This window comes from Phodopus roborovskii, unplaced genomic scaffold (genome assembly GCF_943737965.1).
Source record: "Phodopus roborovskii unplaced genomic scaffold, PHOROB, whole genome shotgun sequence".
Lineage (NCBI taxonomy): Eukaryota > Metazoa > Chordata > Mammalia > Rodentia > Cricetidae > Phodopus > Phodopus roborovskii.
This window is the reverse complement of record NW_026126418.1, coordinates 5,281,373-5,307,008: the sequence shown is the minus strand read 5'-3', so window position 1 is coordinate 5,307,008 and position 25,636 is coordinate 5,281,373. Positions and strand designations below refer to the sequence as shown.

General features: G+C 43.5%; 1 protein-coding gene across 1 annotated transcript in view; it reads right to left on the bottom strand.

Annotated features, from left to right (window-relative positions):
- Ehf (ETS homologous factor) overlaps nt 1-20,631 on the bottom strand; it is a 37,550-nt gene extending 16,919 nt beyond the window's left edge. The window contains exons 1-2 of the mRNA XM_051184090.1: nt 20,577-20,631; nt 497-596 (exon numbers count right to left, since the gene is read on the bottom strand). Coding sequence (XP_051040047.1) covers nt 497-593 — 97 coding nt within the window. The 5' untranslated portion in view covers nt 594-596; nt 20,577-20,631. The remainder of the gene's footprint in view (nt 1-496; nt 597-20,576) is intronic.
- Nucleotides 20,632-25,636: the final 5,005 nt, after the last annotated feature.

Sequence of the window (25,636 nt, the reverse complement as noted above, 5' to 3'; positions counted from 1 at the left end):
CAAGAAAGCACTACTGAAAACTTCACCAACATGCCTCCCTTCCCTTGGGATATCTCATCTCCCACCTTTATTGCCAACCCAGATTTTTGCATTTGGTAAGGAGGTGGTGGTCTATCTCAATAGGCTTTGGCACAGAGCCCCGGGGGCCTAAAGAGCAAACAGCATTAAAAGTTTCCTCATATAAGAAAATATGGATCAGTGGTAGAGTCTGTGATTAGCAAAGCACAGAGTTCAATTACCCAGAGAGAGGGAGGGAAGGACAGAGGGAGGGAAGGAATGAGGGAAGGGAGAGAGAAAGAGAGAGGGGAAGAGAGTAGAGAGAGAGAGACAGAGAGAGAGAGAGAGAGAGAGAGAGAGAGAGAGAGAGAATTGCCCCTAGCCTCCATATCATCACTGAATAAAACACTGATTTTCCCATGCATCAAGTCGGAAAAGAAGTCAGACCAGGAGAGGTTAGGGGCATGGGCAGTGCTACCACCAACTGCAGAGGCCTTACCATTGCATGTGGGGTAGCTTTCCGTCCAGGCTGGCTGCTGGTGGAGGAGGTTGTTGGCTGGGTTGAGATTCATTACACCACTTCCTTCCAGAATCATGATCTACAAGGGGTCAAACAGTCGTTTAATTAGCACCTCTTAGACAAATGTCACTGGAGAGTGCAGCTCATGGAGTTCATTTAAGAAAGAAAGTCAAAAAGAAAGGAAGGGAAGAAGGAAGGACCATGTCCTTCCACCATTGCCACAGCCCTTTCAGTAAAAGCAAAACTTATGGCAATTAAAATTTTCCAGGTTCAATTTTCATATGCATGAGGCAAGTTTTTATAGCCACCCATTCATAAATGAATAATCTCTGATCAGAAACAGAGCCGTGTAGAAAACACAATACCTGCTCACAGGGCAAGCCTGGCCAGTATCCAAGTGCTTCACAAAAGTGAAAATACCAGAGAGATTTTATGTGAAGTGGAATTTCAAACAGTGAAATCTCAGACCCAGCCCCTATGCGAGACACTATCGGGAGTCCCCCGTATAAGCAGTCCTAGGTTTGAGAACACAGGAAGGCTTCCTCAGTGCCAAGTCCTCCTGTAGGTGAACTGATCCTCTGAGGACACCATTATATCTCAGTAGAGCTTTTTAAGCGGTTTGGTTTGAGCTAATATTAGGAATCCTTTGATTTCTGGGACATACAGTTCATCTTTCTGATATAGAAAACTAAGATTTTACATGCTGCTACAAAGTTATGAATAGCTTTTCTTCTGATGGAGACCTGGAAAATTCAACAGGCTTTGAGGCCATTCTCAAGGTGACTTCCTCAGATTTTCTACTGTGGGACCCAGGAGAACAGTTTCCATCCATAGCCCATCTGGCATGTTGGAACAACATAAAAATTTTGCATCTCAGAAAACTTCCCTAGCATTTATGAAGTGCCTGCCCCAAACTAGACACCCTCCACACTATAGGTTAGAGCCTGGGAGTGTGTGCAATAATCAAAGGGAGGGCAGGGTGTTTTCTGAACCTAGTGAGGCTGCAAAAGTCTCTCATTCTTCACACTTGATCTTGGCCAAAAGGCTGAGAAGCAATGTTGCTGTTCTTTATAAAATGTTGAGGTATGGATAGCCACAGGTCATGACTTTTTTTTTCTTGTCCTATTTGGAGGAAATTTTGCATCCTCAGGTGTCACTCATGTCAACAGACTGGAATGGTCCCCTCATAGAACACATACGTACACACACACACACACACACACACACACACACACCACAAACAAACAAAAAATAACCCCTTAACTCTTTAACTGAGCTTCAGCTCCTCTGGTTGTTTCTATGTAGAACCTCAGAGAAAAGATACATAACCTTGGAAAAGCATGTAATACTTTCATACATTCATGTATTCAGCAAATACTAATGGCCCTGATGAAGAGCTAGGTACTGTATAGGTTAAAAGGACAAAGCAGTGCTTAGAGGTTAAGCTGGACTAGATACCACTTGTAATTGTTGACATCATCACCGTCGTTGCTTGGTGAACACGTAGGCTTGCCTCTGGCATGAGTGGAAAGTGGGAAATAAAGGAAGAGTAGAAATGGCAGACAATTCAGTTAGTGATGCACAGGAGAGCTTTAGCCTCCATCCTGGTACCAGTATGAGAGCTCTGAAGTCAGAAGAGCTGAGATTCCTGCATGCTTTCCCACTTACTAGCCATAGTGAATGCTGGCTCACACATCTCTTAGTCCTTGAATTCCCCTGTGTGTAAATGCAGATGCTCACATCTAGCCTGGACACTGGTTAGGGATCAAATGCATTTCTGTACTTTTCACACTTGGCACAAAGTCTGACAGCTAAGTGAAACCACTGCAGGGAAGTGGCTTACCTCTGTGGATAAACTGGACTTAAAACACCCCAGGGCCTCCATTTTCCAATCTAAAAAGTGAAAACTGGTTTGTATGTTTTTGGTTTTCAAGACAGGATTTCTTTGTAGTTTTAGAAGCTGTTCTGGAACTCACTCTGTAGACCAAGCTGAACTCAAACTCACAGAGATCCCCGTCTCTCCCTCCCAAGTGCTGGGATTAAAGGCAGGTGCCACCACCACCACCCAAAGATTTTTTCTAGAAAAGATTTTTTGTTCTCACCTTGAGAGAAGAAAACCCAACTAAATCAAACATTTCTTTCATACAGTAATAGAGGCATTTTCCCATTAGGCTTTTTAGAACAATCCCCCTAAGCTAATTCAACCATGGGGGACTTGGTGTCTGGGGAGGAACAAGGGCCCAGCCCTGGCTCATGTTTGCTCAAGGCTGGGTTTCTGCCTTGGCAGCGTTTGCTCACCCACAAGCAGTAGAAAGGTTACTATTTAACCCCAAGAGGGCTGAAGCTCAGAGCCCAGCCCTGTTGGAGAGAGCAGCACTGCAGGCTCAGAGAACAGACGAAGATAGACCTCCCACCCTGGAAGCGGGGTGCTGGCAGGGAGGAGGGCTTAGGAGGGGGTACAGAGTGGGAGGTGACAGGACAGCTTCAAAGGGGCTATGTTAGTAGAGACAAGACCTATTGGATCCAGTAGGAGCCTCTCTTTGGGCCAGTTAAGGGTTTTCTTGACCACTTGCTAAGAAAAAGCAGGTAGATTGGGGGCTGGCCCCACTCTTCTGAGTTGAGGAAGGAACTGAAACTCTAGTTGCTCTGCTCACTATGGATGATGCTGAATTCTGTAGCTGTCTGGTCCAAAACCTCCTGAGCCTCATTGTCTCCAACTGCAAAATGGGTAGATCATTAAACCCAAAGCCTGAAAAGAATCATCAGGCACTATATATGTCAAGACCTTAGGAGGTCATAATAAGAACTGGGGCTCTATTGGTGAGAATACTTGTTGCTTATGCAGAGGGCCTGTGTTCAGGTCCCAGCACCCACATGGTAGATCACAACCATCCCTAACTCAAGTTCCAGGGAATCTGATGTCCCCACATTAAGGAGCACATGTGGGCAGAACGCTCATGCACATAAAACAAAATAAATCTAAACAAATTAATAATAAGAAGGATAAGAACATTTAAAGAAAGAATTTGGTAGGTGTCTTGGGCCAGCTTTCGGCTTCTAGTCGGACTCCTTTCCTTGGGGCAGCAGGTTTCTCCACGCAACCTTCTGGAAACTTCCACAACTATTTCCAACTCACAGAAAAGCCTTGAGGACAACAGGGTCTCAGCTGTCCTGTCACCTCCCACTCTGTACCCCCTCCTAAGCCCTCCTCCCTGCCAGCACCCCCCTTCCAGGGGAAAGCAGGCAGCATGGTGAGGGGCCCTTTTTACAGGGCCCATTAAATGGTTACCACTCATAAAAGAGTTTATGTGGCTTAACCCTTAGTGAGTCAGAGTTCACAGGAGCTCCCCCAGGCTTGCAAGTAGAGATGTTCTGGACCCTGACAGTAGCTGCAGAGAGCAGCAGGTGGTACCTTATGTGAACTAGGCTAGCCAAGGCCTTTGGACAAGCCTACTCTCTTCCAGGCCTAGCTTTTCAAATATAAAATGCAGACATTTGTCTTCCAATAGACTCTCAGGACGGTTGAGGAGATCAAATGAGATAATGGATAATAAATGTGCCTTGAGAACTATAAAAAGGCCCTGTTATGACCAAGGTACCCACACCCCCGTATACTAATGTAGACTTTCCATGCTGTATATTGATTGCTTTATGGGGTATAAAGAGCTACCCTTTTAATTAAAAGGAAGAGTGAGGGCTATTTAGGATTTGTTTTCAGCTCTCTACTTAGCCTTCAGCATAGTTTTCCTTAAAAAGCAAGTAGTAAGTTGAGTCTAGCTAGAGTCTGCAGGATCCCAGATAGGTTCCAGACTTCACTTCCTAGCTCTATGACTTTGAATCTACTCCTCATTCCCAGCCAGGAATGATGGGGGTGAGAGATGAGGTATTCTGATTCACTAAGCGTAAGGAAAAGCTGTTCTGGAGGATAAGAATGGTTTTAGAAGTGTGCAGTCTAGTACGTGACGTGCACACATCCCAATTTAAAAGTAGCCTTTTCTTTCTTTAAACAGCAGATGTCAAGGTGTTGCTTGGCCTTGGGTCTATACCTCCAAGGCTGAGAGAGATGTTCTATGTATGCTATGTGTATGAAGCAAGCCAAAGAAAGGGCTCATCTCTCTCCATCCTCAGCTTGAGGGATGCTGATGATGCTGTCAGGGGGCAGGGTAGAGGCACAAAGAACCAGATCTTCCTCATGCCAGACAATAGCTAATCCCAGTTTCTCCACAGCATCTCCACAACCAAAATCAGGGCTAAATAATTCTTTTTTGAAATTTCTAGTTAAGACCTAGTATTTGTGCATATTTTGGAGGCAATTTATACATGTATATAATATATATTCAGTATTTCCTCTTTTTCAACATGTTATTTGCTTATATTTACAGTATTTCTGTCCTGATTGTTTTGAAATACATATTTATTTTATGATTGCAGACTGTGATTACACTATTGTTCTGGAAAATACTAGAACTAATTCTTCCTCTAATTGCATTTTGGTACCTATTAACCTTTTTCCTCTGTGCTCCCTTTCTCTCTACCTTCCTAACCTCTAATGTCCACTATTCTCTCTTCTTCTATGAGATCATTATTTAACCTGCCACCAAGGAGTAGGAGTATTGCAGTGTTTGTCCTTCTCTGTCTGGCTTATCATTCAACATGATGCCCTCCAGTTCCATCCCCATTGCTACAAATAACAAGATTTCATTCATTTCATGGCTGAATATTAGCCTATTACATATATGTACCTCTTCTTCTTTACCCATTCATCTGTCAATGAACCATATCTTGGCCACTATCAATCCTGCTGTAACATGGGAATGCAGGTAGAGCTGGGGAATTCTTTGGTACAGAAGTTGTCACACACAGGTAGGGTACCCAGCAGCTGCCATGGATTCTACCCACTAGATCTCTCCTTATGTATTCCCTAGAGCAAAATCACCAACCCTGGTTGAGAATTGTGGTTCAAACTAAAGCCTGTGGAGGTGGCAGCTGAGGCTCTGATCCTGCTGGTATGGCAACCGTGGGCTGGACCTTGGCCTTTCTAAATTGTTCTCGCCTCTCCTGAGGAGCAGACAGTATCTGTTCTAGCTACATAGGCTCACTGAGAATTAAACTCAACAGGGACTGGTGAGCTTACAGAGCCTTGCCTGGTACACAAAGCCATTGCTAATCAGTGGTTGAGAAGAAGCACCAGGTACCTAGGCACGTCCTGGTCCCAGATTGCATTTAACTGAAGATAAAATATAAATCATGACTTGGTCTATTGAAAACTATAGAATAACAAAGTAAATTTTATTTCATACCTGAGGCATAAATAAAATATAAATTATACAGGAATTTAAAAAAAATGTTCAGTCTCTTATCCCTTCTTCATGGATAGAGATAATCATGGAGAAGAGTATTTGGCTCTGTATCCTTATTGATAAGCTAGACTTTTCCATTTACCTAACATGACACCCTTCTGTGCAGAAGTTCATAGGAGTATGTTTAGGGGACAAAAGTCTGTACTTTATCTAAAGAAGAGGGGCCAGTCATGCTACTCACAGAGTAAAATCCAGACAACCACCTCATGCTAGGTGACCTGTTGGACAATCAGCAACAAATTCCCTACAGTAAAGAGCTGTCAGCTTCTCTGAGGATCATGGGCCACTAAAGGATTGGCCAGCCCAGAACTTAATTCTACAGAGAGACTGCTATGGTGAAGGGTCATTATCATCTTATTTTTGCAGGAGAGGCAGAGCCCTGTGTCCATTGCTGTCTTAATGGATAATTTACTGAAAACAACATAGCACTCTAAAATGCTGAGTTTAGAAGCTGCGCCTGAGCTTCTTTGGGACCACTCTTCTTCCAGGCCATCATCAAAGCCTCCTTTCTCTTCCAGATGAGGGACAGCCCAGCCACCACACACAGACTGGACCACTCGGGAGAAATACGGAGAGAAGATAAATGGAACACTTGGCCTGACTCTAAAATTTAAGCCTTAGATTTTTGCTGCAGTTAGAGGGGCCTAGCCACAGAAACTGACTCACCTAGATCTAAGCTTGAAAGATATGTCAAGAGTATCAGAAAATTTCAACTCAGCTCAGTTTGCCTGGGTCTCCAAGATAGTCCTTAAATGCCAAGATCATGACATAAACTATGAGGAGTGGGAATTTGGTGGCCATGTTGATTATTTACAGCCTCATTGTCCCCATATGACAAAATGTAAAGGTTACAAAGGTAAATAAGAATGTTTAGAAAGGACCCAAGCATTGTACATGTTGTCACTGTTCAGTCCTCGTTAGCTCTTAAGATGGGATTGACCCATAAAATTTCTCTTTAATCTGGAAATTGACTGACTTTGGGAACATTCTTAGGGTATGGCTAGACTCCTCAAAAGCAAAAGAGTGTAAGAGTCTGGGAGCCATTAGCTATGGTGTCCAATGGCCATACTTGAAGCCCTGGCTTTGCCAGATTATCTACAGGGCAAATTCACACAAGTTATTTAACTTCTCCAGACCTCAATTCCCTTGTTTACACTATGAGGATATTCTGAAAAGGACCTCTGAGTGAGAACAATGAAGTGACAACTAATATATGCTGAGGAAAATATTGGAACATGATAAAGGCTTCATAAACATCTGGTGGCTTTTATAATGATAATATTACCAGCAATCATTTTCCTCATCATTTTTGAACCTCCAAAGCGAAAACTGGGAGCCAAATTCATTTCAAGCAAAGCCTCAGGTCTCTGCCATCTGTACAAATCTCCAATTCCAGCTGCTGGAGCAGCCAAGCCTTGAGCTTGTTCCCCAGGTTCCCGTGCTATCCCAAACCTGGTGCTATCCAGTACACCATTGCTCCACAGCTGACAGGCAACAGCTGGACTGTTCGCAGGAGTTGTGTTCTTCCCCTATGGGCAGAGTTCTTGCCTGGGGGACTAAAAACCATCACTCTATCCTACCTGTTTCCTCACCTCTCACCAATCACATTGTGCCTGAGGCTGCCAAGCCCAGTGGAAGGGCATACATTCCCAAACTCTATGTGACCACAACAGGCTTTGCTTTGCCCAAAGCTTTGCCCATGGCTATTGTGCTGGAACAGTAATAGCTTGGGAGAGCAGCATGGCTGTAACAAAACATGGCCACAGGTTTCTCTGCCCTGTTGGATTCCTTTAATACAGAAATACTCAATGGCTCCAAAGATTGGGCTCTGAAACTTGGGGTATAGGGACAGAAAAAGAAAGGAAGGAGACAACTTTGTGATTCTGAGAGAGTAATGAAGTCCTCCTGTATCATACAGGAAGTTCTGCCTAGCCTCAAGACTCCTAACAAAACTAAAGATTGCTCCACTGGCCTCTCCTCTGCAACAAGCAGAGAACCTCCCAGAAAAGACAAACAAGGCCAATATAGACTTGCTCAGTGGTAAGAATCCCAGCAAGGATCAAATGCTATAAAAGTCATCATTTTTATTATAGTGACTAAAATTTTGAGAATGTGTGTGTGTGTGTGTGTGTGTGTGTGTGTGTGTGTGTGTGTGTGTACAGGTGGAGAGTTTATATTCCCTGTCCTCAGCCCCAGGATCTGTGAGTGAAGGCCACTCTTTCACAGTTCCCTTTTTCTTCAGTGAATCACATACCCTTCATGCTGTCACAGAACTGGTTGCCATGGGATACATTTATTTCTCAAGCCAGGGAAGCAATTAAGACTCCTAAATAATTACTTGTTCTGTGACAGCAACAGCCAGACCATTCTCCATCCTTACTCAAATTGCCAGCAGGTGAATTCACAGCATTTGTGCTACAGATGTTGCAACAGCTTACTGACTTCCTGTTTCAATTTGACTGTTCTTTCAAAGGACTACTCCCAAGCGGGAGAAAAGAAAATTCATGTTCCTGTGAAAGGTAGTTGAGTAGAATACCGGCCACAATTTGTGCTTTTACAAATGAACCAAAATGTGAAGCAAGCTTGGAGAACATGTCTGATCCTTTCTGAGTTACACCGTAACTAACTTCCTATCTTCCTAGTGTGTTTTGAGACAGACACTTCTTATTTCCAGGCGCAACATCTGAAGTATATTCCTGGGATATTGAGTGCTTTCATGATCAATAATGCAATATGGTGAGGGTGAAGTTGGCTCTACAGTAGATACACATTGTTGGCTGTAGGCCACTGGGAAATAGACATATTGTCCTGATCTCTATCAGCCTCGGTGCCAGACCCAGACAAGATGGCACATACTGACAGTGGCAGGCACCAAAACTGATCAAAATAAGATTACCTGGAATAACCCACACGGCCTCTGTCAATTTCATTCAGATACGATACACTAGATTGAATCTCAAAAGATCACAGAGCCTATTGAGACCTCAATAGAAGTAATTGTTCTCTCTTTCTAACAAAAATGTGCATGTGCTTCTGCTCTGACACCTCTGCCCTATGGGTCACAGTCCCTATAAGGATCAGCTATTGATGCCTAAAGATCTACTGACACCATTGTAGTTACCGTGGATAACATTTTAGTTAATATAAAACATATTATAAATCTCTGCGCTCATGTGAGATTAGAATTTTAAGAAAACTATGACACAGGTTAATAGAGCTAAGTGGGGTACAGTCTCTAAGAAAGATGTTGCAAGGTTCCAGCCCTGTTCTCTTACCTGGCTTAGGTGCTGCCTGGGTGCCTCCCACTGGGACCACTGGCACCTAAACCATGCCACATCTCAGGTGGGTCATTCCTAGGAATTCACCATTTGCCTTACTACCTCTGAACCTCAAAAACCTGTCTCTTCACTATGGCCCCCTCTGAATTTTAAAGCCCAGTGACCACGGTAAAAAAAAGTATAGTAAAGCCACAGCCTCGTTCCCACCACAGCTTTGGACGGAACTTGACAGGTGTGGAGACTGGAACATCCCAGATGATGCCTACAACAACCACCTTCCAAATTATCTTGAGAAACTGGAACTGACTCTCAAGCATAGCAGATACATCATGCCCTGCTCACCACCCCAGGAAGAGTTAAATGTCAACCCACACAGCATTCTACCCAAACCACCAAACCAAAGCCTGTATTTCTAAGACCCTCTGTTTGAATCCTTGAGAACCTCATATCTAAAAACGTCTGGTCTGGAGACTCATTTCTCCCTATCAGGTAACTAACTCCTACAGACAGTTGCCATCATGGAAATGTCCATAAAGATTAAAACAACCCGTGTAAAGCCAAGGGACAAAGACTCCATCAGGAGAATTCAAGGCCCAGTCTCTCTGTGGAGAACCTACTATAAATTGTTTGTCAACATGAAACAGGCCAGTTACTGATGCTAGGATCCCCAAACTGCCACATTCAACAGTGTGTAGTTACACATGTGCACCTCTGAAGATAAACAGATACTCAGGACCCAGCATTTCTAGGCAGGCCTTAATGTCTTTGGTTGTTGTTGTGCTTCAAAAGAATCTTGTGACTGGTTGGGTGACCCTTGACCTGACCTAGCCCCACCTCCACTTTTAAAAGATTATTTAACCACCTAGGTGTTAAGCCTTCAAAACTGATGAATCAGCCTTCAGAAGAAAGAAACCGTCTCTGAGAGATGCTTGTTCAACTATTACAAATATGTACTGGTCCCTTCCAATTAACATCCATACTAGGTGCACTGCCTCCTGCTAGGTGCTGGAGAAAAAAAATAATTGCGAACAAAACACAGATGCCACCCAGCACTAATAGATTATCAGCCAAGACACACTTCCAAAACAGTAACTGATCTTTCCAAAGTCGCCTGAGCTCATTCATCTCCTTGGTAATGGAGCGAGAGCAAGAACAGAGAATGCCAGGCAACCCTCTCTGGTATCTGGGGAGAAGTAGCCACAGAAAGAATTTCAACAACTTTAAAAAGCAAGTCAGATCCTCTTCTCTCCAACAACCCCATCCCCTTGCCCTCTGAGAAAACCCTTGCTGCGACATGGAGTTGGCACAGGATAATGCCTCTAAGTTTCACAGAGCAGTCTCAGCCAAAACCAATCTCCACTTGGGGCAGAATAAAGCAGCTGGTTGTCTACATGGCTGAAAGTCTCTTCCCAGGACAATGGTGTGTTTATGTGTCAGAGGGTTAGGAGTGGGTTTTTAACATAGAACCCACCATCCACAGAGCTGTTAATTCAGTTGTTGGCAGGGGCTTCTGTTATCTTCTGAATACCTCCTAGAGGGGATAAGCCCTACCTCTTCATTTGAGTTGGCAGCAGGATTATTTTTTTGCACCTGTTGCTCTACTCCGATAACAATGCAGTTAAGCATTGATTTGTTGGAAAATAAACAGAAAAAAAAAAAAAAAAAGCAAAGAAAGGCATCTGCCCAGACAGCCTGAGCTGGTTTGTCTCAGCTTCATGCCAATTTGTTTTTCCTATAAAAACCAGAGAAAACCCTGCACTTTCAGTTTTGAAGCTATCCTCCCACTCCCTTGGAAGAAAAGAAGTATCGAATAGGCCAGTGGGAACTGGCAGGGCCCAGGAGCCAGAAGACTTTGTACTTTTCCATTGGCTGGTTTGCAAGGGCACTGAGGGGTATCCAAGGTCTGCAGAATGATATGGCCAGCCTCCAGCCAGCCTGGGTTCAGATCAGAAATGAGATGAACAAGGGTGGAGAAGGGACTATTGGGTGATGATCCCAAACCACATTCTTCAAACAATTGACTTCTTTAAGTCAGGGTATTCAGGGAGGAGGTGGGAACCTAAAGTGGAAAACACATCCCCAGTCTCATTCCAGCCTCTCCCACAGATGCCCAACATCGAGTCAGGATGAAAAGCCTAGTTACTAGACCATGGCTTTCCCATCTCAGAAGTGAGTCTAGCCATACCTATATCAAAACCAGGTTGGAAAAACTCACTCCTGCTCTTCCAAGGGCTTTGAGGTCCCAGGGGGAAAGGACCTGAGAAGCCCCAGGTGTGATTTCTTGTCTCTAATCCAAACAACATGGTACTCTCAATTCTCATTAGTTTGTCAATAACACATGATGAGTTAGCCCCCCCCCCCAAAAGCCATAAAGTTCTAAACAAATCACTCAAACAAAGATGATGAGCAGCATCAATTAGCCAGTGGCTTCATCACCCAGCCTTCAGCATAGTCAGAGGAAAGCATCTTCATATTTCTTTTCAAGCATAGTCATAGACAATAGATGTCAATCCCCTCCCCCCCACACACAAAAACACCTTTCCCCCAGCCTTTTCTAAACCACAGGCCCATTACCACCAGGGGCTTAAAGGGTCAGAGAGCAATGGAGAGAGACTGTGGAACAGGCAGGGCTTGTGCCTTCTCCTCTGAGTGTTAAGGACAGGGTGATCCTGTAGGGGTGGAACATGGTTGGCTAAGCACTCCCAGGCATTCTTGTCATGAGCAGGGCAGGGAGTGGAGTTCCTCACATCAAATCAGGCAGCAGAAAAAGAAGAGGTTTAACAACACCCTTAGATGACTGAAAAATAAATAAGACCAACTGCACAGGAATGTGGGAAGGGTGGAGGGAGGTACAGGGTGGGGATTGGAGGCAGGGAGGGGTTCGGATGGACTAGGACAATGGATTTGACCAATTCAAGAGTCAAGTTTTCTCTGAGAGAAACACCAAAATGTCGAGCCAACAACCACCAATCTGAAATCTCACAAACTGTATAAATACAGAACAGCAACAAAAACTAAGATAGAGAAGGCAATTCACATTTATCAAGGGTTTACTACATAGTCTGAATAGAGCCAAACTGTACATGAATGATCTCCTGGAATCCTCCTGAGAACTCTAAACATAGCTACTATTACCTCCATTTTACAAAAGAAAAGGCACAGTGAAGTTAAAAATTTACCTGACGATCTGGTAAACAGACGGGAGCTTATAAGTGCATTGGAAAGGGATGGGGAAAGCAGCATGGTTCTTTGTAGCTTTGAAAATAGGTCTCTCTGTCACTAAAGAATAGAGAGCCATCTCTTAGAACCTCATACTTTACATTTAAAAGCATCTCAGTGTGAGTTTGAGGCCAGCCTGGTCTACAGAGCTAGTTCCAAGATAGCTAGGGCTATTACACAGAGAAACCGTCCCTGCCTCAAAAAACAAAAACAAGCAAAAAACCAACCAAAACAACAACAAAAGCATCTTAGAATGGCTCCTTGAAGTTGTTCCCTAAATGTCAGAAGGAGATCTGTTGAATGTCCTGTGCTCTAGAAGGAAGGGTGGCCTTGAGTGAACATGAGTCTAGATCCTATAAGGATACTGACTCATGACCCCCAAAACATACTCATGAAAACTTAAATCTGGATGGAGGAGACACTGAAGATGTCTCTGGGTGATACAGCACAGTTGAGTGTGTAACAGCACCTTGCTTCAATCCCCAACACCAAACAGAACCAAAACCCTTCTGTGTGGCTTCCTGTTGAAAGCCCCAGATTGACTCAGGGGTTAAAGTAGCTGCCTGAAGCCACCTCAGACCTATTAGCCTTAATAAAAGAGCACTAATAATAGCAGGAAACCCTGATGAAAATTAAGGAGAATTTATAGCCCCTTTGGAGGTCTGAGGGAAGACCTGCTAGTGTCAGGAACACCATAGCACCAAAAGAGACTGGGTGTGTCTATGGGGATCTGATTTCCACCAAGAGAGATCCAGCAAAGCCTCCCACAATTTATCCCACCACAGAACCAAACCTTGTAGGTCTCCAAACTCAACCCAGAAACCCCAGAGACCCTTGTAAAGTTCTATCATCGTCTTTGCAGCTTCAGAAGCAAATAACTTCCAGATTTCCTTGCAAATTTAAACTTGACTTCTTAAGAAGTCAATAAGCACACTTAAGAAGAAATAAGTACACTGGGTTTTATTTCCCTCCAGAACACACCTCTGTTTCTCCTAACCTAATGGTCTATGTATATAATAATCTCTCTGGAAATTCAAGAATGAAAACCCACCATGAAGTCAAGCACCTAATCCCACAAATCTTTCCTAGGAATTAAATACCACCACACTAATAATGACTTGGCCCCATCCCATGGTTATTTCAGAGGAAACTCTCAGTGTACAAATAAAACAAGAACTCACCAACTCCACAACTCCATCTTCCCCTCTTCTGACCCAAGCCTCTGCTTTATACCAGGGTTAGTTTATGAGTAAGATGAACATGTATAGAGGTTCTCCAAAACAACTTCCCAGATGGTGGGGCCCCAAGAATTGTCACATATTTCAAGAACCTCACCATGATAAAAGGCAGCATAAGCTATAGAATGAAGGACTCTGAAAATGGAAAAGGCAGAGCCCCCTGTTCAAACCTTATTAAGAATGCTAAGCAAGATATGATGGCACATGCTTATCATACCAGAACATGAGATACAGACAAGAGAGAATAGATAAGGCGTGTGAACCAGCCTGGACTACATAGTGAGTTCCAAGACAGTCCTAGCTGTATAGTAGATAGAGAGAGACAGAGACAGAGACAGACAGAGAGAATATACAGGTCAACAACATAGCAACAGGGCATTAAACTGAACAGTCTCCCTAAGCACAGATCCCATGTAACACAGCCCCACCTATAAAGCCATATAAGTCTCCTCTGATGCTGGCCCTCACTAAGACATCAGTCCCATTTTTTCCTTTACCCCATCAAGACTATCACTCTGATGGTAGACAGATCTTTCCTGCCTCTGATTGCCCCCATGATCTTGCCTTCTCAGATAGATTGGAGAATGAAACAAAACATTAACATTGAACATAGCTGGGACTCCCCCTCCCATCCATGTCCTGCAGCATACACTCAGCAAACAGCATTTACTAACATTAGCATTATTGTCACTATCTTCACATGCCCTGCCCCCAAGTATATCCACAACTCCAAGGCCATCTATAAGCAGAAAGAACACATTCCCCTGTCATGGTGAAGAATGTGGATCAGCTGATCTACTCAGCAGATATTTCTTGTGCAAGAGAAGGCTGTACCCTAGTTCCTAACCCCCCATTCGTTCTCCATGGACCCTTTGTGCAGTCTGTTGAGGCTTGTGAGCCTCTTCTCAATTACATGGAACTGTGATATTTAAATGAATGCTTCATTAACATGCTGAATTAGAACATCTGTCACATATCTAATCATCTCTTTGATCTCAGACGTCAATAGTTTGATACATCTGTAACAAGTACAATGTGATATAAAAATATGACTTTTCTTAGGAATTACCACAGTCATAGTGAATAGTAATAGAGAGTTTTGCTTACATTCATATTGAGATATATGTTAAATTATAATAGAAAGTTACTGAAAATAATAATGTCATTTTTTTCCTCATCAGAATTTCTAGGTCCCCAGAATTCTCTCCTCTTGGCAGAGGGTTAAAACTAACAGCAAGGACTATTCAACTTGGTCTTTAGAAATGACTTGCACTGTCTGCAACATCTCAGCAATTTAGTAAGAGGCAGACCTACAAAGTCTTAGCAAAATAAGCAAGTACACATACACACAGAGCCTCTAGATGCCCAAGGCACATGTTTTCTGCAGCAGTGATCAGTAGATGTCTGAGAAAACTCTTAAGGACTGTAGGATCCAGGCATTGGTGGCACACACCTTTGATCCCAGCACTTGGAAGGCAGAGGCAGGAGGATCTCTGTGAGTTCTAGACCAGTCTGATCTACAAGAGCTAGTTCCAGGACAGCCTCCAAAGCCACAGAGGAGCACTATTTCGAAAAAACAAAAACAAAACAAAAGAACTGGGTTATCTGGCGAACAATCTGAAGAAAGACATTTCTTCTGGGGCCTCCTACATACCAGGCATCAAGGCACAGGATACAAATGTGCTGTAAGCCCATTCCATGAGTGTTGTGCCTTGAAGACAGCTCGACATGAGGCTCAATTTGGGGTCTCCTATTAACGTGCACCTTCCCATTTCTTGATGCCACCATCTATAGTAAAAATTAAGTATCCAATTTCTTCCCCAGAGTCAGAGTCTAGAATGCAAGCTGGCCATTATTAGGAAAAGAATCACGATTGAAAAAAAAAAAAAAAAAAAAAAACAGAATTTAATACTCATCTGCTCCAACTCAGTGGAGATGGAGAGAAAACGCCCAGACTGAATACTTCTCCTTGACATCCAGCCTGCAAATTACTACTACGAATCACTTATGAGCATTGTCTGGGTGCTGTCACATTCTTTGCTTAATTTAATCCTTATTGGCCCTGCATAGTAGATGTTATTCACCTATTTTTCTGGATGAAGAGACTTGGATGCTGAAGTTTACAGAATTTCCCCCAAAGCACTTAACTATTCAGTGGCAGTATCCAATTTAAAGCCAGGTACTCTGACTCCACATCTTTCCATATCCCAGCAAAACCTGTACCCTCATGACAGCTCAATGCTGCCTGCCCCTTCAGACACAGACAGTGAAAATCTACTCTTCGTTTGTGATCTTCCACACAGCTCTAGCCAATGGAAAGAAGAGGGCAGAATCACAGCTAGCTATTCTTTAATTTCTTAAAAAGAACTAAGTTAGGCATAGACTAATTTTCAGGCCAAATCTACAGCCCACACAAAGCCAAAACAAGTCTGGTCAGTAGTCTTGTGGAAGACAGAACTGCTAATAGCTCTCCCCTCATCTCTCCTCAAGACTATAACAGCAGCCCTCTTGAGGGAAGCTTGCCAAAGGCTCCTAAGAAATTCCACAGCAAACTCCGTACGATGGTCATGTTCACCAGACTCTGTAATACAAGAATGACCTCTTTATTCTGAGAGAGGCTCGTCATAGTTAGGCTGGTGGAAAGATTAATAGTGACTAAAGTTTCTCAGATCCATACCTGGCATACAGTTGCAGCCCCGAAGACTGTTTATCATGAGTCTGCGACAAATGGAGAGCAAGAAGCAGCTGAGAGGCCACCTTGACTTCACCATGGTTACATCAAAGAAAGCATGCATCTAGACAAGGTTGTTTAAGCTAAGTTTTCATAGTGAAATAGTTGGGTTAATGAGATGTTCAATTCTCTTAACAGGCACACAATTATCTGCTTGGCTCCTCGCCCCTTTTTTATTTTAGGCTTATGTCATCAGAAGTCATGTTTTGGGTACATCTATACACATTATAATTTAAATAAATGGTCAAACCCCCTTAACAATGATTATAACTGAGAAATAAGCAAGAGATTGGGAGAGGTGATTCAAGTAAAGCCAGGTGATAAGGAGCCCAGCCCCACACAGCAAACCTAAGACACACCGTGGTTAGGTGCTAGTGAAATCATTTTCAAAGGAGCATTTTACGGGATGTCTCTTTTAAAACCAAGTCAATTAATACCCTAGGAGCCTCTTTAAGTGGGACACCATGCTTGAGCCTGTTGTAAGCTCTGTCTGCTGCAGATGCAGAGCTGAGCCATCTGGAAACAGCACAAAGCTCCGGTTTAACCCAACCAACCCTATTCCCCACAAAAGATTACCATCGAGTCTTCCTCCAGGACAGACTTCACATCTTTCTCATCTTCCCAGTCACCCACAGACAAACCCATGCAGCTCGGGCTGAGTGGATACCAGCATGGGAAGTCTCACCTTCGGCTGACCCGGAGGTAGCTCTTGGGCTTCCTCAAGTGTTGTTTGTGCATCACCTGCTCCCTATTATCGCAAGCTGATCAGCTCTGGGCCTATTGATTAAGATGGGGCACCATGTGCCATTAACTGCTGAGACACCACCACCACCAAAGAAGGCTGCTGGTTTCACCCTTCAACAGTCTATTCTTAGTCCAAGTTCTCAAGAGCCTAAAGGAAACACTTAAGGGCCCCCAGAAGTCTTCCTGCCTTGAGGGCATCTGTCACCCCCTCTATGTTCTCATAGGCTCAAATCCTGCTGACCCTCAGCATAGTTGTCCCACCTACCCTTGGCTGCCATAGCCAGCAGAATCTGTGAGTTCAAATATATCTTAAAGGTATTCAGGATGTATGAAAGAGGAAACTAAAACCCAGAGAGGTGCAGTGTATTGCTCTGAGCCACTCAGCCTTGCCAGGTCTTCTGACTGCCATTCCGAGCACTGTCCCACCAACTGCCTTCCCAGTACTCTGCTCTGATCACTCCAAAGACAGCACCAGCCAGCCTCCAGGGACAACCCTTGGATCTTTGTTCCCATGGAAAGGCCGTAAAGTTTTCATCAACTACCTCCAAAGGACTGATAGAAATGTCTGCTCCAGAGTATCTTGTCTTCCTCACTACATGCCATTTGGCTGGAGAACACACCCCATCCTAAAATAAGCTGTCATGAGCAGCTATTCTCCCCATGTTCCCATGGCATCACTGTTATTGATTTCCTACATATCTTCATACTCTGGTCCTTTAAAGTTCTAACCGGTGTTTTAAAAAAAAAAAAAAAAAAAAGAATCACAAATCACAAATTTTAATAAGAGCAAAAATGCCTGTTCCTAGAACAAGTCATATCACTTCAAATCATTTTATAAACAGATGTGAAAATATCAAATAAAGTGAATTACCCACCCTCTCCCATCAGCTGTTGGGAATCGAATTAAGAAAAGTTGGGCAATGTGGCAGCCTCCTGCCTCGCTGCTCTGAGGAAGACCCCTGCTACAGATTTAGCTTACCCAAACTGAAAGCCACTGCTCTGTGCTCAGTTAAACAGTAACAAAAGCAGGGTCAGGGTGTGCGGTCTTGAAACACCAAGCCAATGCTCCGCAATTGGGCCCCATCCATAACAGAGAAGTCTGTTGCTTTGCCTCCATGAAAGATGAGAGCCAGCCAGCTAAACAAGAGAAATTGCTTAAAACACCAGCAAAGTGGTGGCACTGAATCGGGTTTTGAGTTTTTTCTGGTTCCTTCGAACCGTGGTGCTGTGTGTTGGCAGACTCTGTTTCGGTGTTCTGGTAACCTTCCTGCCTCACCTCCCAGAAGTCTTCAAAGGCTTTATCTGTTTGAAAGGCCTAGGGGATGCTTTCATCCAAAGGAAGTGGATGAGCTCTTGTGTGAGCCTCCACAACTGTGTGTGGACGATGGGATACGAAGTAAGATTCTCAAATTTAGTTAAAAATTCAAGAACGTCCAACAAACACAGCTCAGTTCTCAACACCCCCAGAGATTGAGGGGCGATGATAAGAAGGAAATAAAACCCAGTATGATTCCAGAAAGCGCAATCCCACTTCCTTAGAGCTGATCATGGCCTGGAAGCATTCACCTTTTGACCTGGTGATCACAGCTAGCTAACAGAATGTCACTGAAAACACAACTAAAGTCTCAGTTTCCATTTTTGTCTCAAGCCTTCAAAGGAGTCAAAAGGGGTATTGAAAAAGGATGAATGGGAAACCCTTGTGGAACCCACAAATATGGACTCATGAGTGTCATTGAAGCTTGTCAGAAGTCTAGAAAGGCCCAGGGCGCTCCCATGGGAAATCACAGAATAGTAACATTTAAGAAAAATGTCAGGAAGCTTGTATGGATATAGGTAATATAATTGTTTTTTTTTTTAAGCACACACAACAACAACAAAATGTTATTGACTCAGACCTTTCGCATAAATGAGGCCTGGATCCAACACACTTCTGTACCTACAAAGGGTCCTAAATAAGGTGTCTTGAATAGTCATACAACTTCCAACACAGTAGCTTCCTCAAGATTGCTGTCTTTCAGAATATCTGCTGAACAATCCAGAAATATGGAAGATGGCACTCATGATATCTGGTGTGTTTAAATGTGGTTACAAACTTCCAAATAACTCTCGAGTCTTCCATTACAGTTATTAAAAACCATGGGCCCCGTGATGCAGCTATAACCAGTCCCACATGGCTCCATCCTTGACTGTGAAATTCTTCTTATTTCTAATCCCATCCTTGACTGTGAAATTCTTCTTATTTCTAATCCCATCTTTGACTGTGAAATTCTTCTTATTTCATAGCTGTTTCTCTTCTGCTAGAAACTGACTCTTCTCTGGACCTCAGGGGAAGTAGCACATAGATAGCTATTCCTGATCTCTAACTTCCCCTTATACATTGAAAGATATGGTTTTATACATCCTCACACTAATACCTACAAAACCAATTGCTGCTTCCACCAGAAATCTCAGACTCCAAACTCCCCTGTTCTCCCTGAGGTCAACATGGAGTAACAGCAGAGACACTCGAGGACTCAAACTCAGAGAATCTTATACTTCATCTTAAAGATGCATCACCCACAGCCATACTCAGAGCACCTGAAAAGAGATATTTAAAAAGAAAGGAAGGAAGGAAGGAAGGAAGGAAAGAAGGAAAGGAAAGTGCTCTTGTAATCCAACAAGATTCATCCCCTCATTTTTCTCTTCTCTGCTCGATCGACACTGGGCCCAACACTTGTTCATGGTGTACAAACAAAATCAAAAGAGTCCCTATATCGAAGGCATTTGTTGCTGGTGAGTCATGTCTGCCTGTCTGGTCATAGTATCCCCATTGTGGAAAAACAAAGGGTTGGTCTGTCCCCTTGTGATATGGTAAAATCATTTACCTAACTTGAGTCTTCTTTCTGTGCAAGATCATTTTTAAGGCTACAGGCTGCCTAACTTGGCAAGCTGATTCCTGTTCCCTTTGTGAACATAGGCTCTTTTTGCCTATCTATACCCATTTTCCCAAACTGGAATATGCTGAAGGTGAACTGGTTTTTCCTTACTGCTTGTAAGTCAGGAAAAAATAGCAGCAAAGCCACCTCTAGACTATGAGATCATGCTCCCTGAGCCCTACCAGCCTTTAGCCAACAGGTCATCACTGAGCGACATCAGAACCATCGGTCTCCATCTGCTTTTTGTTCTAGAAAAATATAACCCAGGGATATGGCTTTGTCATACCACATGGACAGAGAGAAACGAGGGGACTTTTAGACTCTTGCTGATTGGAAGTCCAGACAATATAGGAAATTCACAGATAACACTCACAGTAGCCTAGCTGCTCTCACCCAAATAAGCTCGAACAAGATTCAGTAGGTGAGGCCAGGTAACACAAGCTTTACTTCCTGGCAGCTGCCTCCCGGAGCCTCTGGTTTATTTTCACCTGTCTGAGTCAAGACAGGCTTCTCTTCTTTCCACGCAGGTGTTTGAATTCCAGGTTCAAAAGAAGATTGAAAATCAAGGACTTACCTCATTTACCTAAAGATTCTGGGTGGGCAGTCCTATAGCTCTGTCGATGAAGAAGGCAGGTAGCTACCACACTAGCTCCTACCAGGATGGGAAGCCACAAACTTATCACGTCTGAGCTCTCATCAGAGTGAAGATAAATGCATATGACAATAATTTAAAATCATTTTGTAGGATGTTAAGCAATAAGCCACCAACCGGGAATTCCCTAAGTCACTTCCCCCTCCTCTGATTGGCTGCCCGGCCCTTTAAAAAAATAAAATAAAGGATTACAAACATTGGCTCATTTGCATTTGGCCAACTCACACGTTAGTGTTCAAACAAAACAGGTCTAACCAGGTTATGACTGTGTCTCAAGAACAGAGACAACCTGTTAATGGATGAGGAATTGATTTGGTGGTGACTGTGCTTTTCAGCTTACAGGCAGTTTCAGGTGAAAAGTACCTCAACTCCCAAAGCCGCCTGGGGAAGGGGTATAAAAACCCAAGTTCCTGGCGGGCAGATGAAGGAAGAGGGCTGCGCAGGTGCTCTTGAACATCTGTCTCCTTTTCTAACCTGTATGTGGTCCTCTCCGCTTTGGCATCAAGACCTTTGCCCTGGCTGTGCAGGTACCAAGCATGGAAGGTGCTTCTAGCCCATTCTCTCTCTGGGCACCATGACTGGCTCTTTGTAGTGACTCTGGACAGTTTCAGAGGACTTTGAACAGGCTTTTTCCCCAGCCCCAGGTAAGTGCCTTGGAGGAAGACTAGAAGGGGATGGTCCTGGCAGGGTCCACTATGAGATGTCTAAGGGCAGTGGTCCACCCTCTACACTTTGGAGATGCTTTTTGACTGTTTATCAAACCTCCCTGAAGGACTTAAAACAGAGAAAACTAAAATGCCAACAGAGTCTGAGCAAGATATAGACTACTGAGATCGTCTGATCTCACAAACCCCATCCCCCTGAGACATGGCTGTGCAGGGAGTTTCCTATCCTTGCTTCACTGGGTCCCAAATGTTTCTCCACCTGCACAGGTGAGTGAGTGCCCTGGCCAGGAAAAATACAATCCCCTAACCATTAACTTTCCCCCTTCAGTCTTTCTGGACAGCAGCCTTCTATGAGCAAAGCATCCAGGCAGGTTTCTTGAACTCTTTGAGCCTCCTCCCTCTTTGGTGGGAGACAGGAGGAGTCTTGGCAAAGATATAACAATTCTGTGATCATAACCCAGAAGTCCCATTTGTGAAAAAGAAATATATAAGCAAAGGCTCGTAAAAGGAGCAGACCCCACATGGTTGTTGTACTGCTAACGGGGAGAGGAGCCAGGCAGCCGCATTATTGCTTGGTTTAAGCAACATATGCAGAGAATTTTCAGGTGCAAAAGTCCCTGGTGGGGCAAGGGTGGGTTTGGACGGGTCTTGGAAGAAGGTGGGTGTTAAAGGAGTTTGGGGTCCTTAATGTGGTACAGTTTGGGGTAGGTCTGTGAAGCCCCTCTGCTTCTCTAACCTCCAGCAATAAACCCACCTCCCCTCCAGTTCAATCATGTCTACCTGCCAAAGGCCCTGTTAACATGCAAATGTATGCCCTGGGCCTGATAAAAACAGTAAATGTCTTCATTGCCCATTATCACATTAGCCCCAATTAGTTTATCAGCTCCAGATCTGAGAGAGAGGCCCCAGGGAACAGCCGGCTGGAGTTTTGTTGGAGAGATGAATCAGGAGCAACCCAAGCTGCTCTAACTCCACCCACCAGGGTGTTTGCAGGGGAAGGGAGAGGGAGGGAGGGGAGGGGAGGGCTCTAGGGAAGCAACCTTAGCCTCCTCCATATTCTTGCCTGACTTAACTGGAAATAGCAGGAGTGATAAGGGGTATGTAGGAGTTATATAGACCTGAGGTACACACATCAAATGCAAAAGCCGAAAGTGATGGGGATCCTAGCCCAGGGTCAGCCACCTTTTAGTGACTTTGATTACTTTGATTTCAAAATGAAGCAGTCTATTTCTAGCTCCACTCTTATTCTAAACAAGTAGATGGACACTCCTGAGAAGAGTCAATCTGGTGTATTGGTGGAGGTGTGAGGAGACAAAAAGATGTCACTTTGTAGCCACAGCCACTGTGGATATTCATATATACATATGAAACACCTAACAAAGTGTCTGATAGCAAGTCCTATTAAGTATGGATTGTTTTCTTTACTTGAGACTGAACTGACCCCTCCTAGAAGAAAAGCAACAGCCAAAACAATACGTCCCCTCTCAGGAGATGGGGTGGGGGAGAGAGAACTGATTTTCAGGCATGCATCTATGGAAAAATTCCTACAGATGAGACCGTTTGCCTGATAGTCAACTTCAACAAGATAATGCTGGTAGGTAGGTAGATAATTGATTGATAGGTGATAGATAGATAGATAGATAGATAGATAGATAGATAGATAGATAGATAGGTAGATAGATGATAGATAGTAAACCCCATAATAATTTTTAAATAGTAACTATGGACATATCAAACAGAGCAGATACTTTACACAAATACAGAATAGATTCCTGAAAGGGAAGCAGTAAAAGTGTTATGATCATCAGATTTCTACCATTCATTCTGTTTCTATGATTCTTTGAGAAACAGATACAAAGGAAATAGAGTTATGAGGTGAAGTAAAAGCCAAGACGATATCAGGAACTGGAATACAGTCTAGAAACGTATTTTCTGAATAGAAACCTGCCTTGTCTTCTCCACAAGCTCTATCCCAGCCTAGGCTTGTGCAAAGACATGGAACCTGAGTCAAGTCCTGAGGGGGTTGTCTCTACTAATAAGGTGCCTACTGTACAAGCATGAAAACCTTAGTTTGGATCCTGAGCACCCAGGAAAAAAGCCAAGCATAGCACTATGCACCTGCAATCCAAATTAATGCAGGGACAAGAGGTTCCCTGGGACTTGCTGGCCAGTTAGTCTTGCTGAATTGGTGATAGTCCCTGTCTCAAAACTAGTTGGAAAGTGATTGAAGAGAATATCAAGCTCTGGCCCCTATGTGCATGTGTGTGCATGCACTCCTGTATATATATATATACACATACAGACCATACACATACAAATGGTGTGGGCAGACAAGACAGGATGATTTGCAGTGGCCTGGAGTTCCTGCCTTAGTTGGTTTGTCTACTAAAAGATCCGTATCACAAAATCAAGGAAGCAAATAGACCTAACTGCTAAAGCAAGGCTAAGACAAAGAGCCTCTCTGACATTATCAAGCCCTTAGGGGTCCAAGTCTCAGACTAAGCCCTGATGTCATTACAGACCAATGACAGTGATGCCCTTGCTGTGTACAAGGGCAGATGCTCACTTGATGTACACATCAGTTCCTAACTAGAAGACTATATTTATCTTTAAAAGCAAATGTGTGTTTATATATATTTCTGTCTCTCTTTCTCTGCTGATGATATAGATCTACCCCCAGGGCAAAGAGGGCAAAGTGGGACAACTATGTAATAAGAGACACAACAAAAATATTAGTACAAGCTGAACAAAACTCTCTGTCTTTGTCTCTCTCTCTGTGTCTCTGTCTCTGTCTCTCTCATCCTGTAAAATTCACAGGGGACAGAAAGTCAATCATTTTCTTGGCCATAGTTAAATAAGGAACTAGGGCTCATACATATCTTGCCTTACACCATCCTCCTTAAATTTTGAATGTTAATGATTAGATTCTAGAGTATCTTCTTGTACTCTGAGATGGCTCATGGGCCCTGAAAATGGCATTTCAGTTTCTTTGGGAGGTCACAGGTCAACAGTTGTCCTAACATTTGCATGGAACATTCTGTGGCTATTGTCCTCACATCTGGGCACCCACAGGCTGAGCAAACCCTCTGAACTGCCAAGGTGAGAAACAGCAAGGTGGGGGAATCTGGTGGTACTGAAGAGTGCTCAGTGTGGTAAGAGAGAGACACAGTGACAGACACGCACCCACAGAGAGTGAGAGAGAGAGAGAGGGGGGGCTTTCTCCATCATTTGAATATGTCCCCAACTATACTTAAGCACCAAAGAAACCAAACACACACACACACACACACACACACACACACACACACAATCTTACTCAGGGCCCCTCCATTTTGCCTAGCAAGGTGGCCCCTGCCACGTGTCTCCTACAGCACATATCTTGCTGTTCTCTCTTGCTTTACCTTTCCCATGAAGAGCTTCACACCCTGTCCCAACTTAATTAAAACTTCACTGCTGGGACAGGCACTCTGGTTCTTGAATCAAACTACTTTGAGCCTCTCAGGTTCAATTCTCAGCCTCAGAAAAGTTCAGAAGACCAAGCAAAAAGCTGGCCCCTGCCAGACAAATTTCCTCTGGCCAGTATTTTCTTTTCTGTACAGGGAAAAGCTTTTCATAATTCTAGCAGGTTTTTTCTACTTTCTGGGCTACTCTTTTTATAATTGACAAATTAAAATTGTATGATATATATCTAAGCTTTACAACATGATGTTCTGATATATGTATATCTTATGGGATGAATAAACCAAACCAATTAACACATGTATTACCACACATACTTAGCATTTTTGGACCGTGAGAACACTTGTCATCTATTCTCAGCAGTTTTCAGGCACACAATAGATTGTTTTTAACTACAGTCAGCATGTTGTACAATTAGCAGCTGTTTTCACATGTGTGTTTTGCATAAGATTGCCCTTCCCACTATCATGGAATCCTAAATATAGAACCAATTAAGGGATGACCACAGCATCTGGGCTGAATTCCAGGCCAGCCCAGGCTAAAGACTGAGAGTTTGTCTCAATAAATAAATAAATAAATAAATAAATAAATAAATAAATAAATAAAAAATGAATGACCAGAAAAGCAAAATGAACCTTGGAAGCCAAAAAAGCCTAAATGTGAAGACAGGCAACAGGCGACAGGCCTAGATCTTACAGGTCAGTCTTCAGCCCCTATAGTTCAATATCAAATACTGAAAAAAAGCTAAAATTCAGAATAAAAATGGAGGGGAAACCCCACTGCATAAGTACTGATTTTGTCTTGCCCAGCAAGTCATGAGGGTCTTTTGACACAAAGGTCACCCTGCTGCTCACCAGG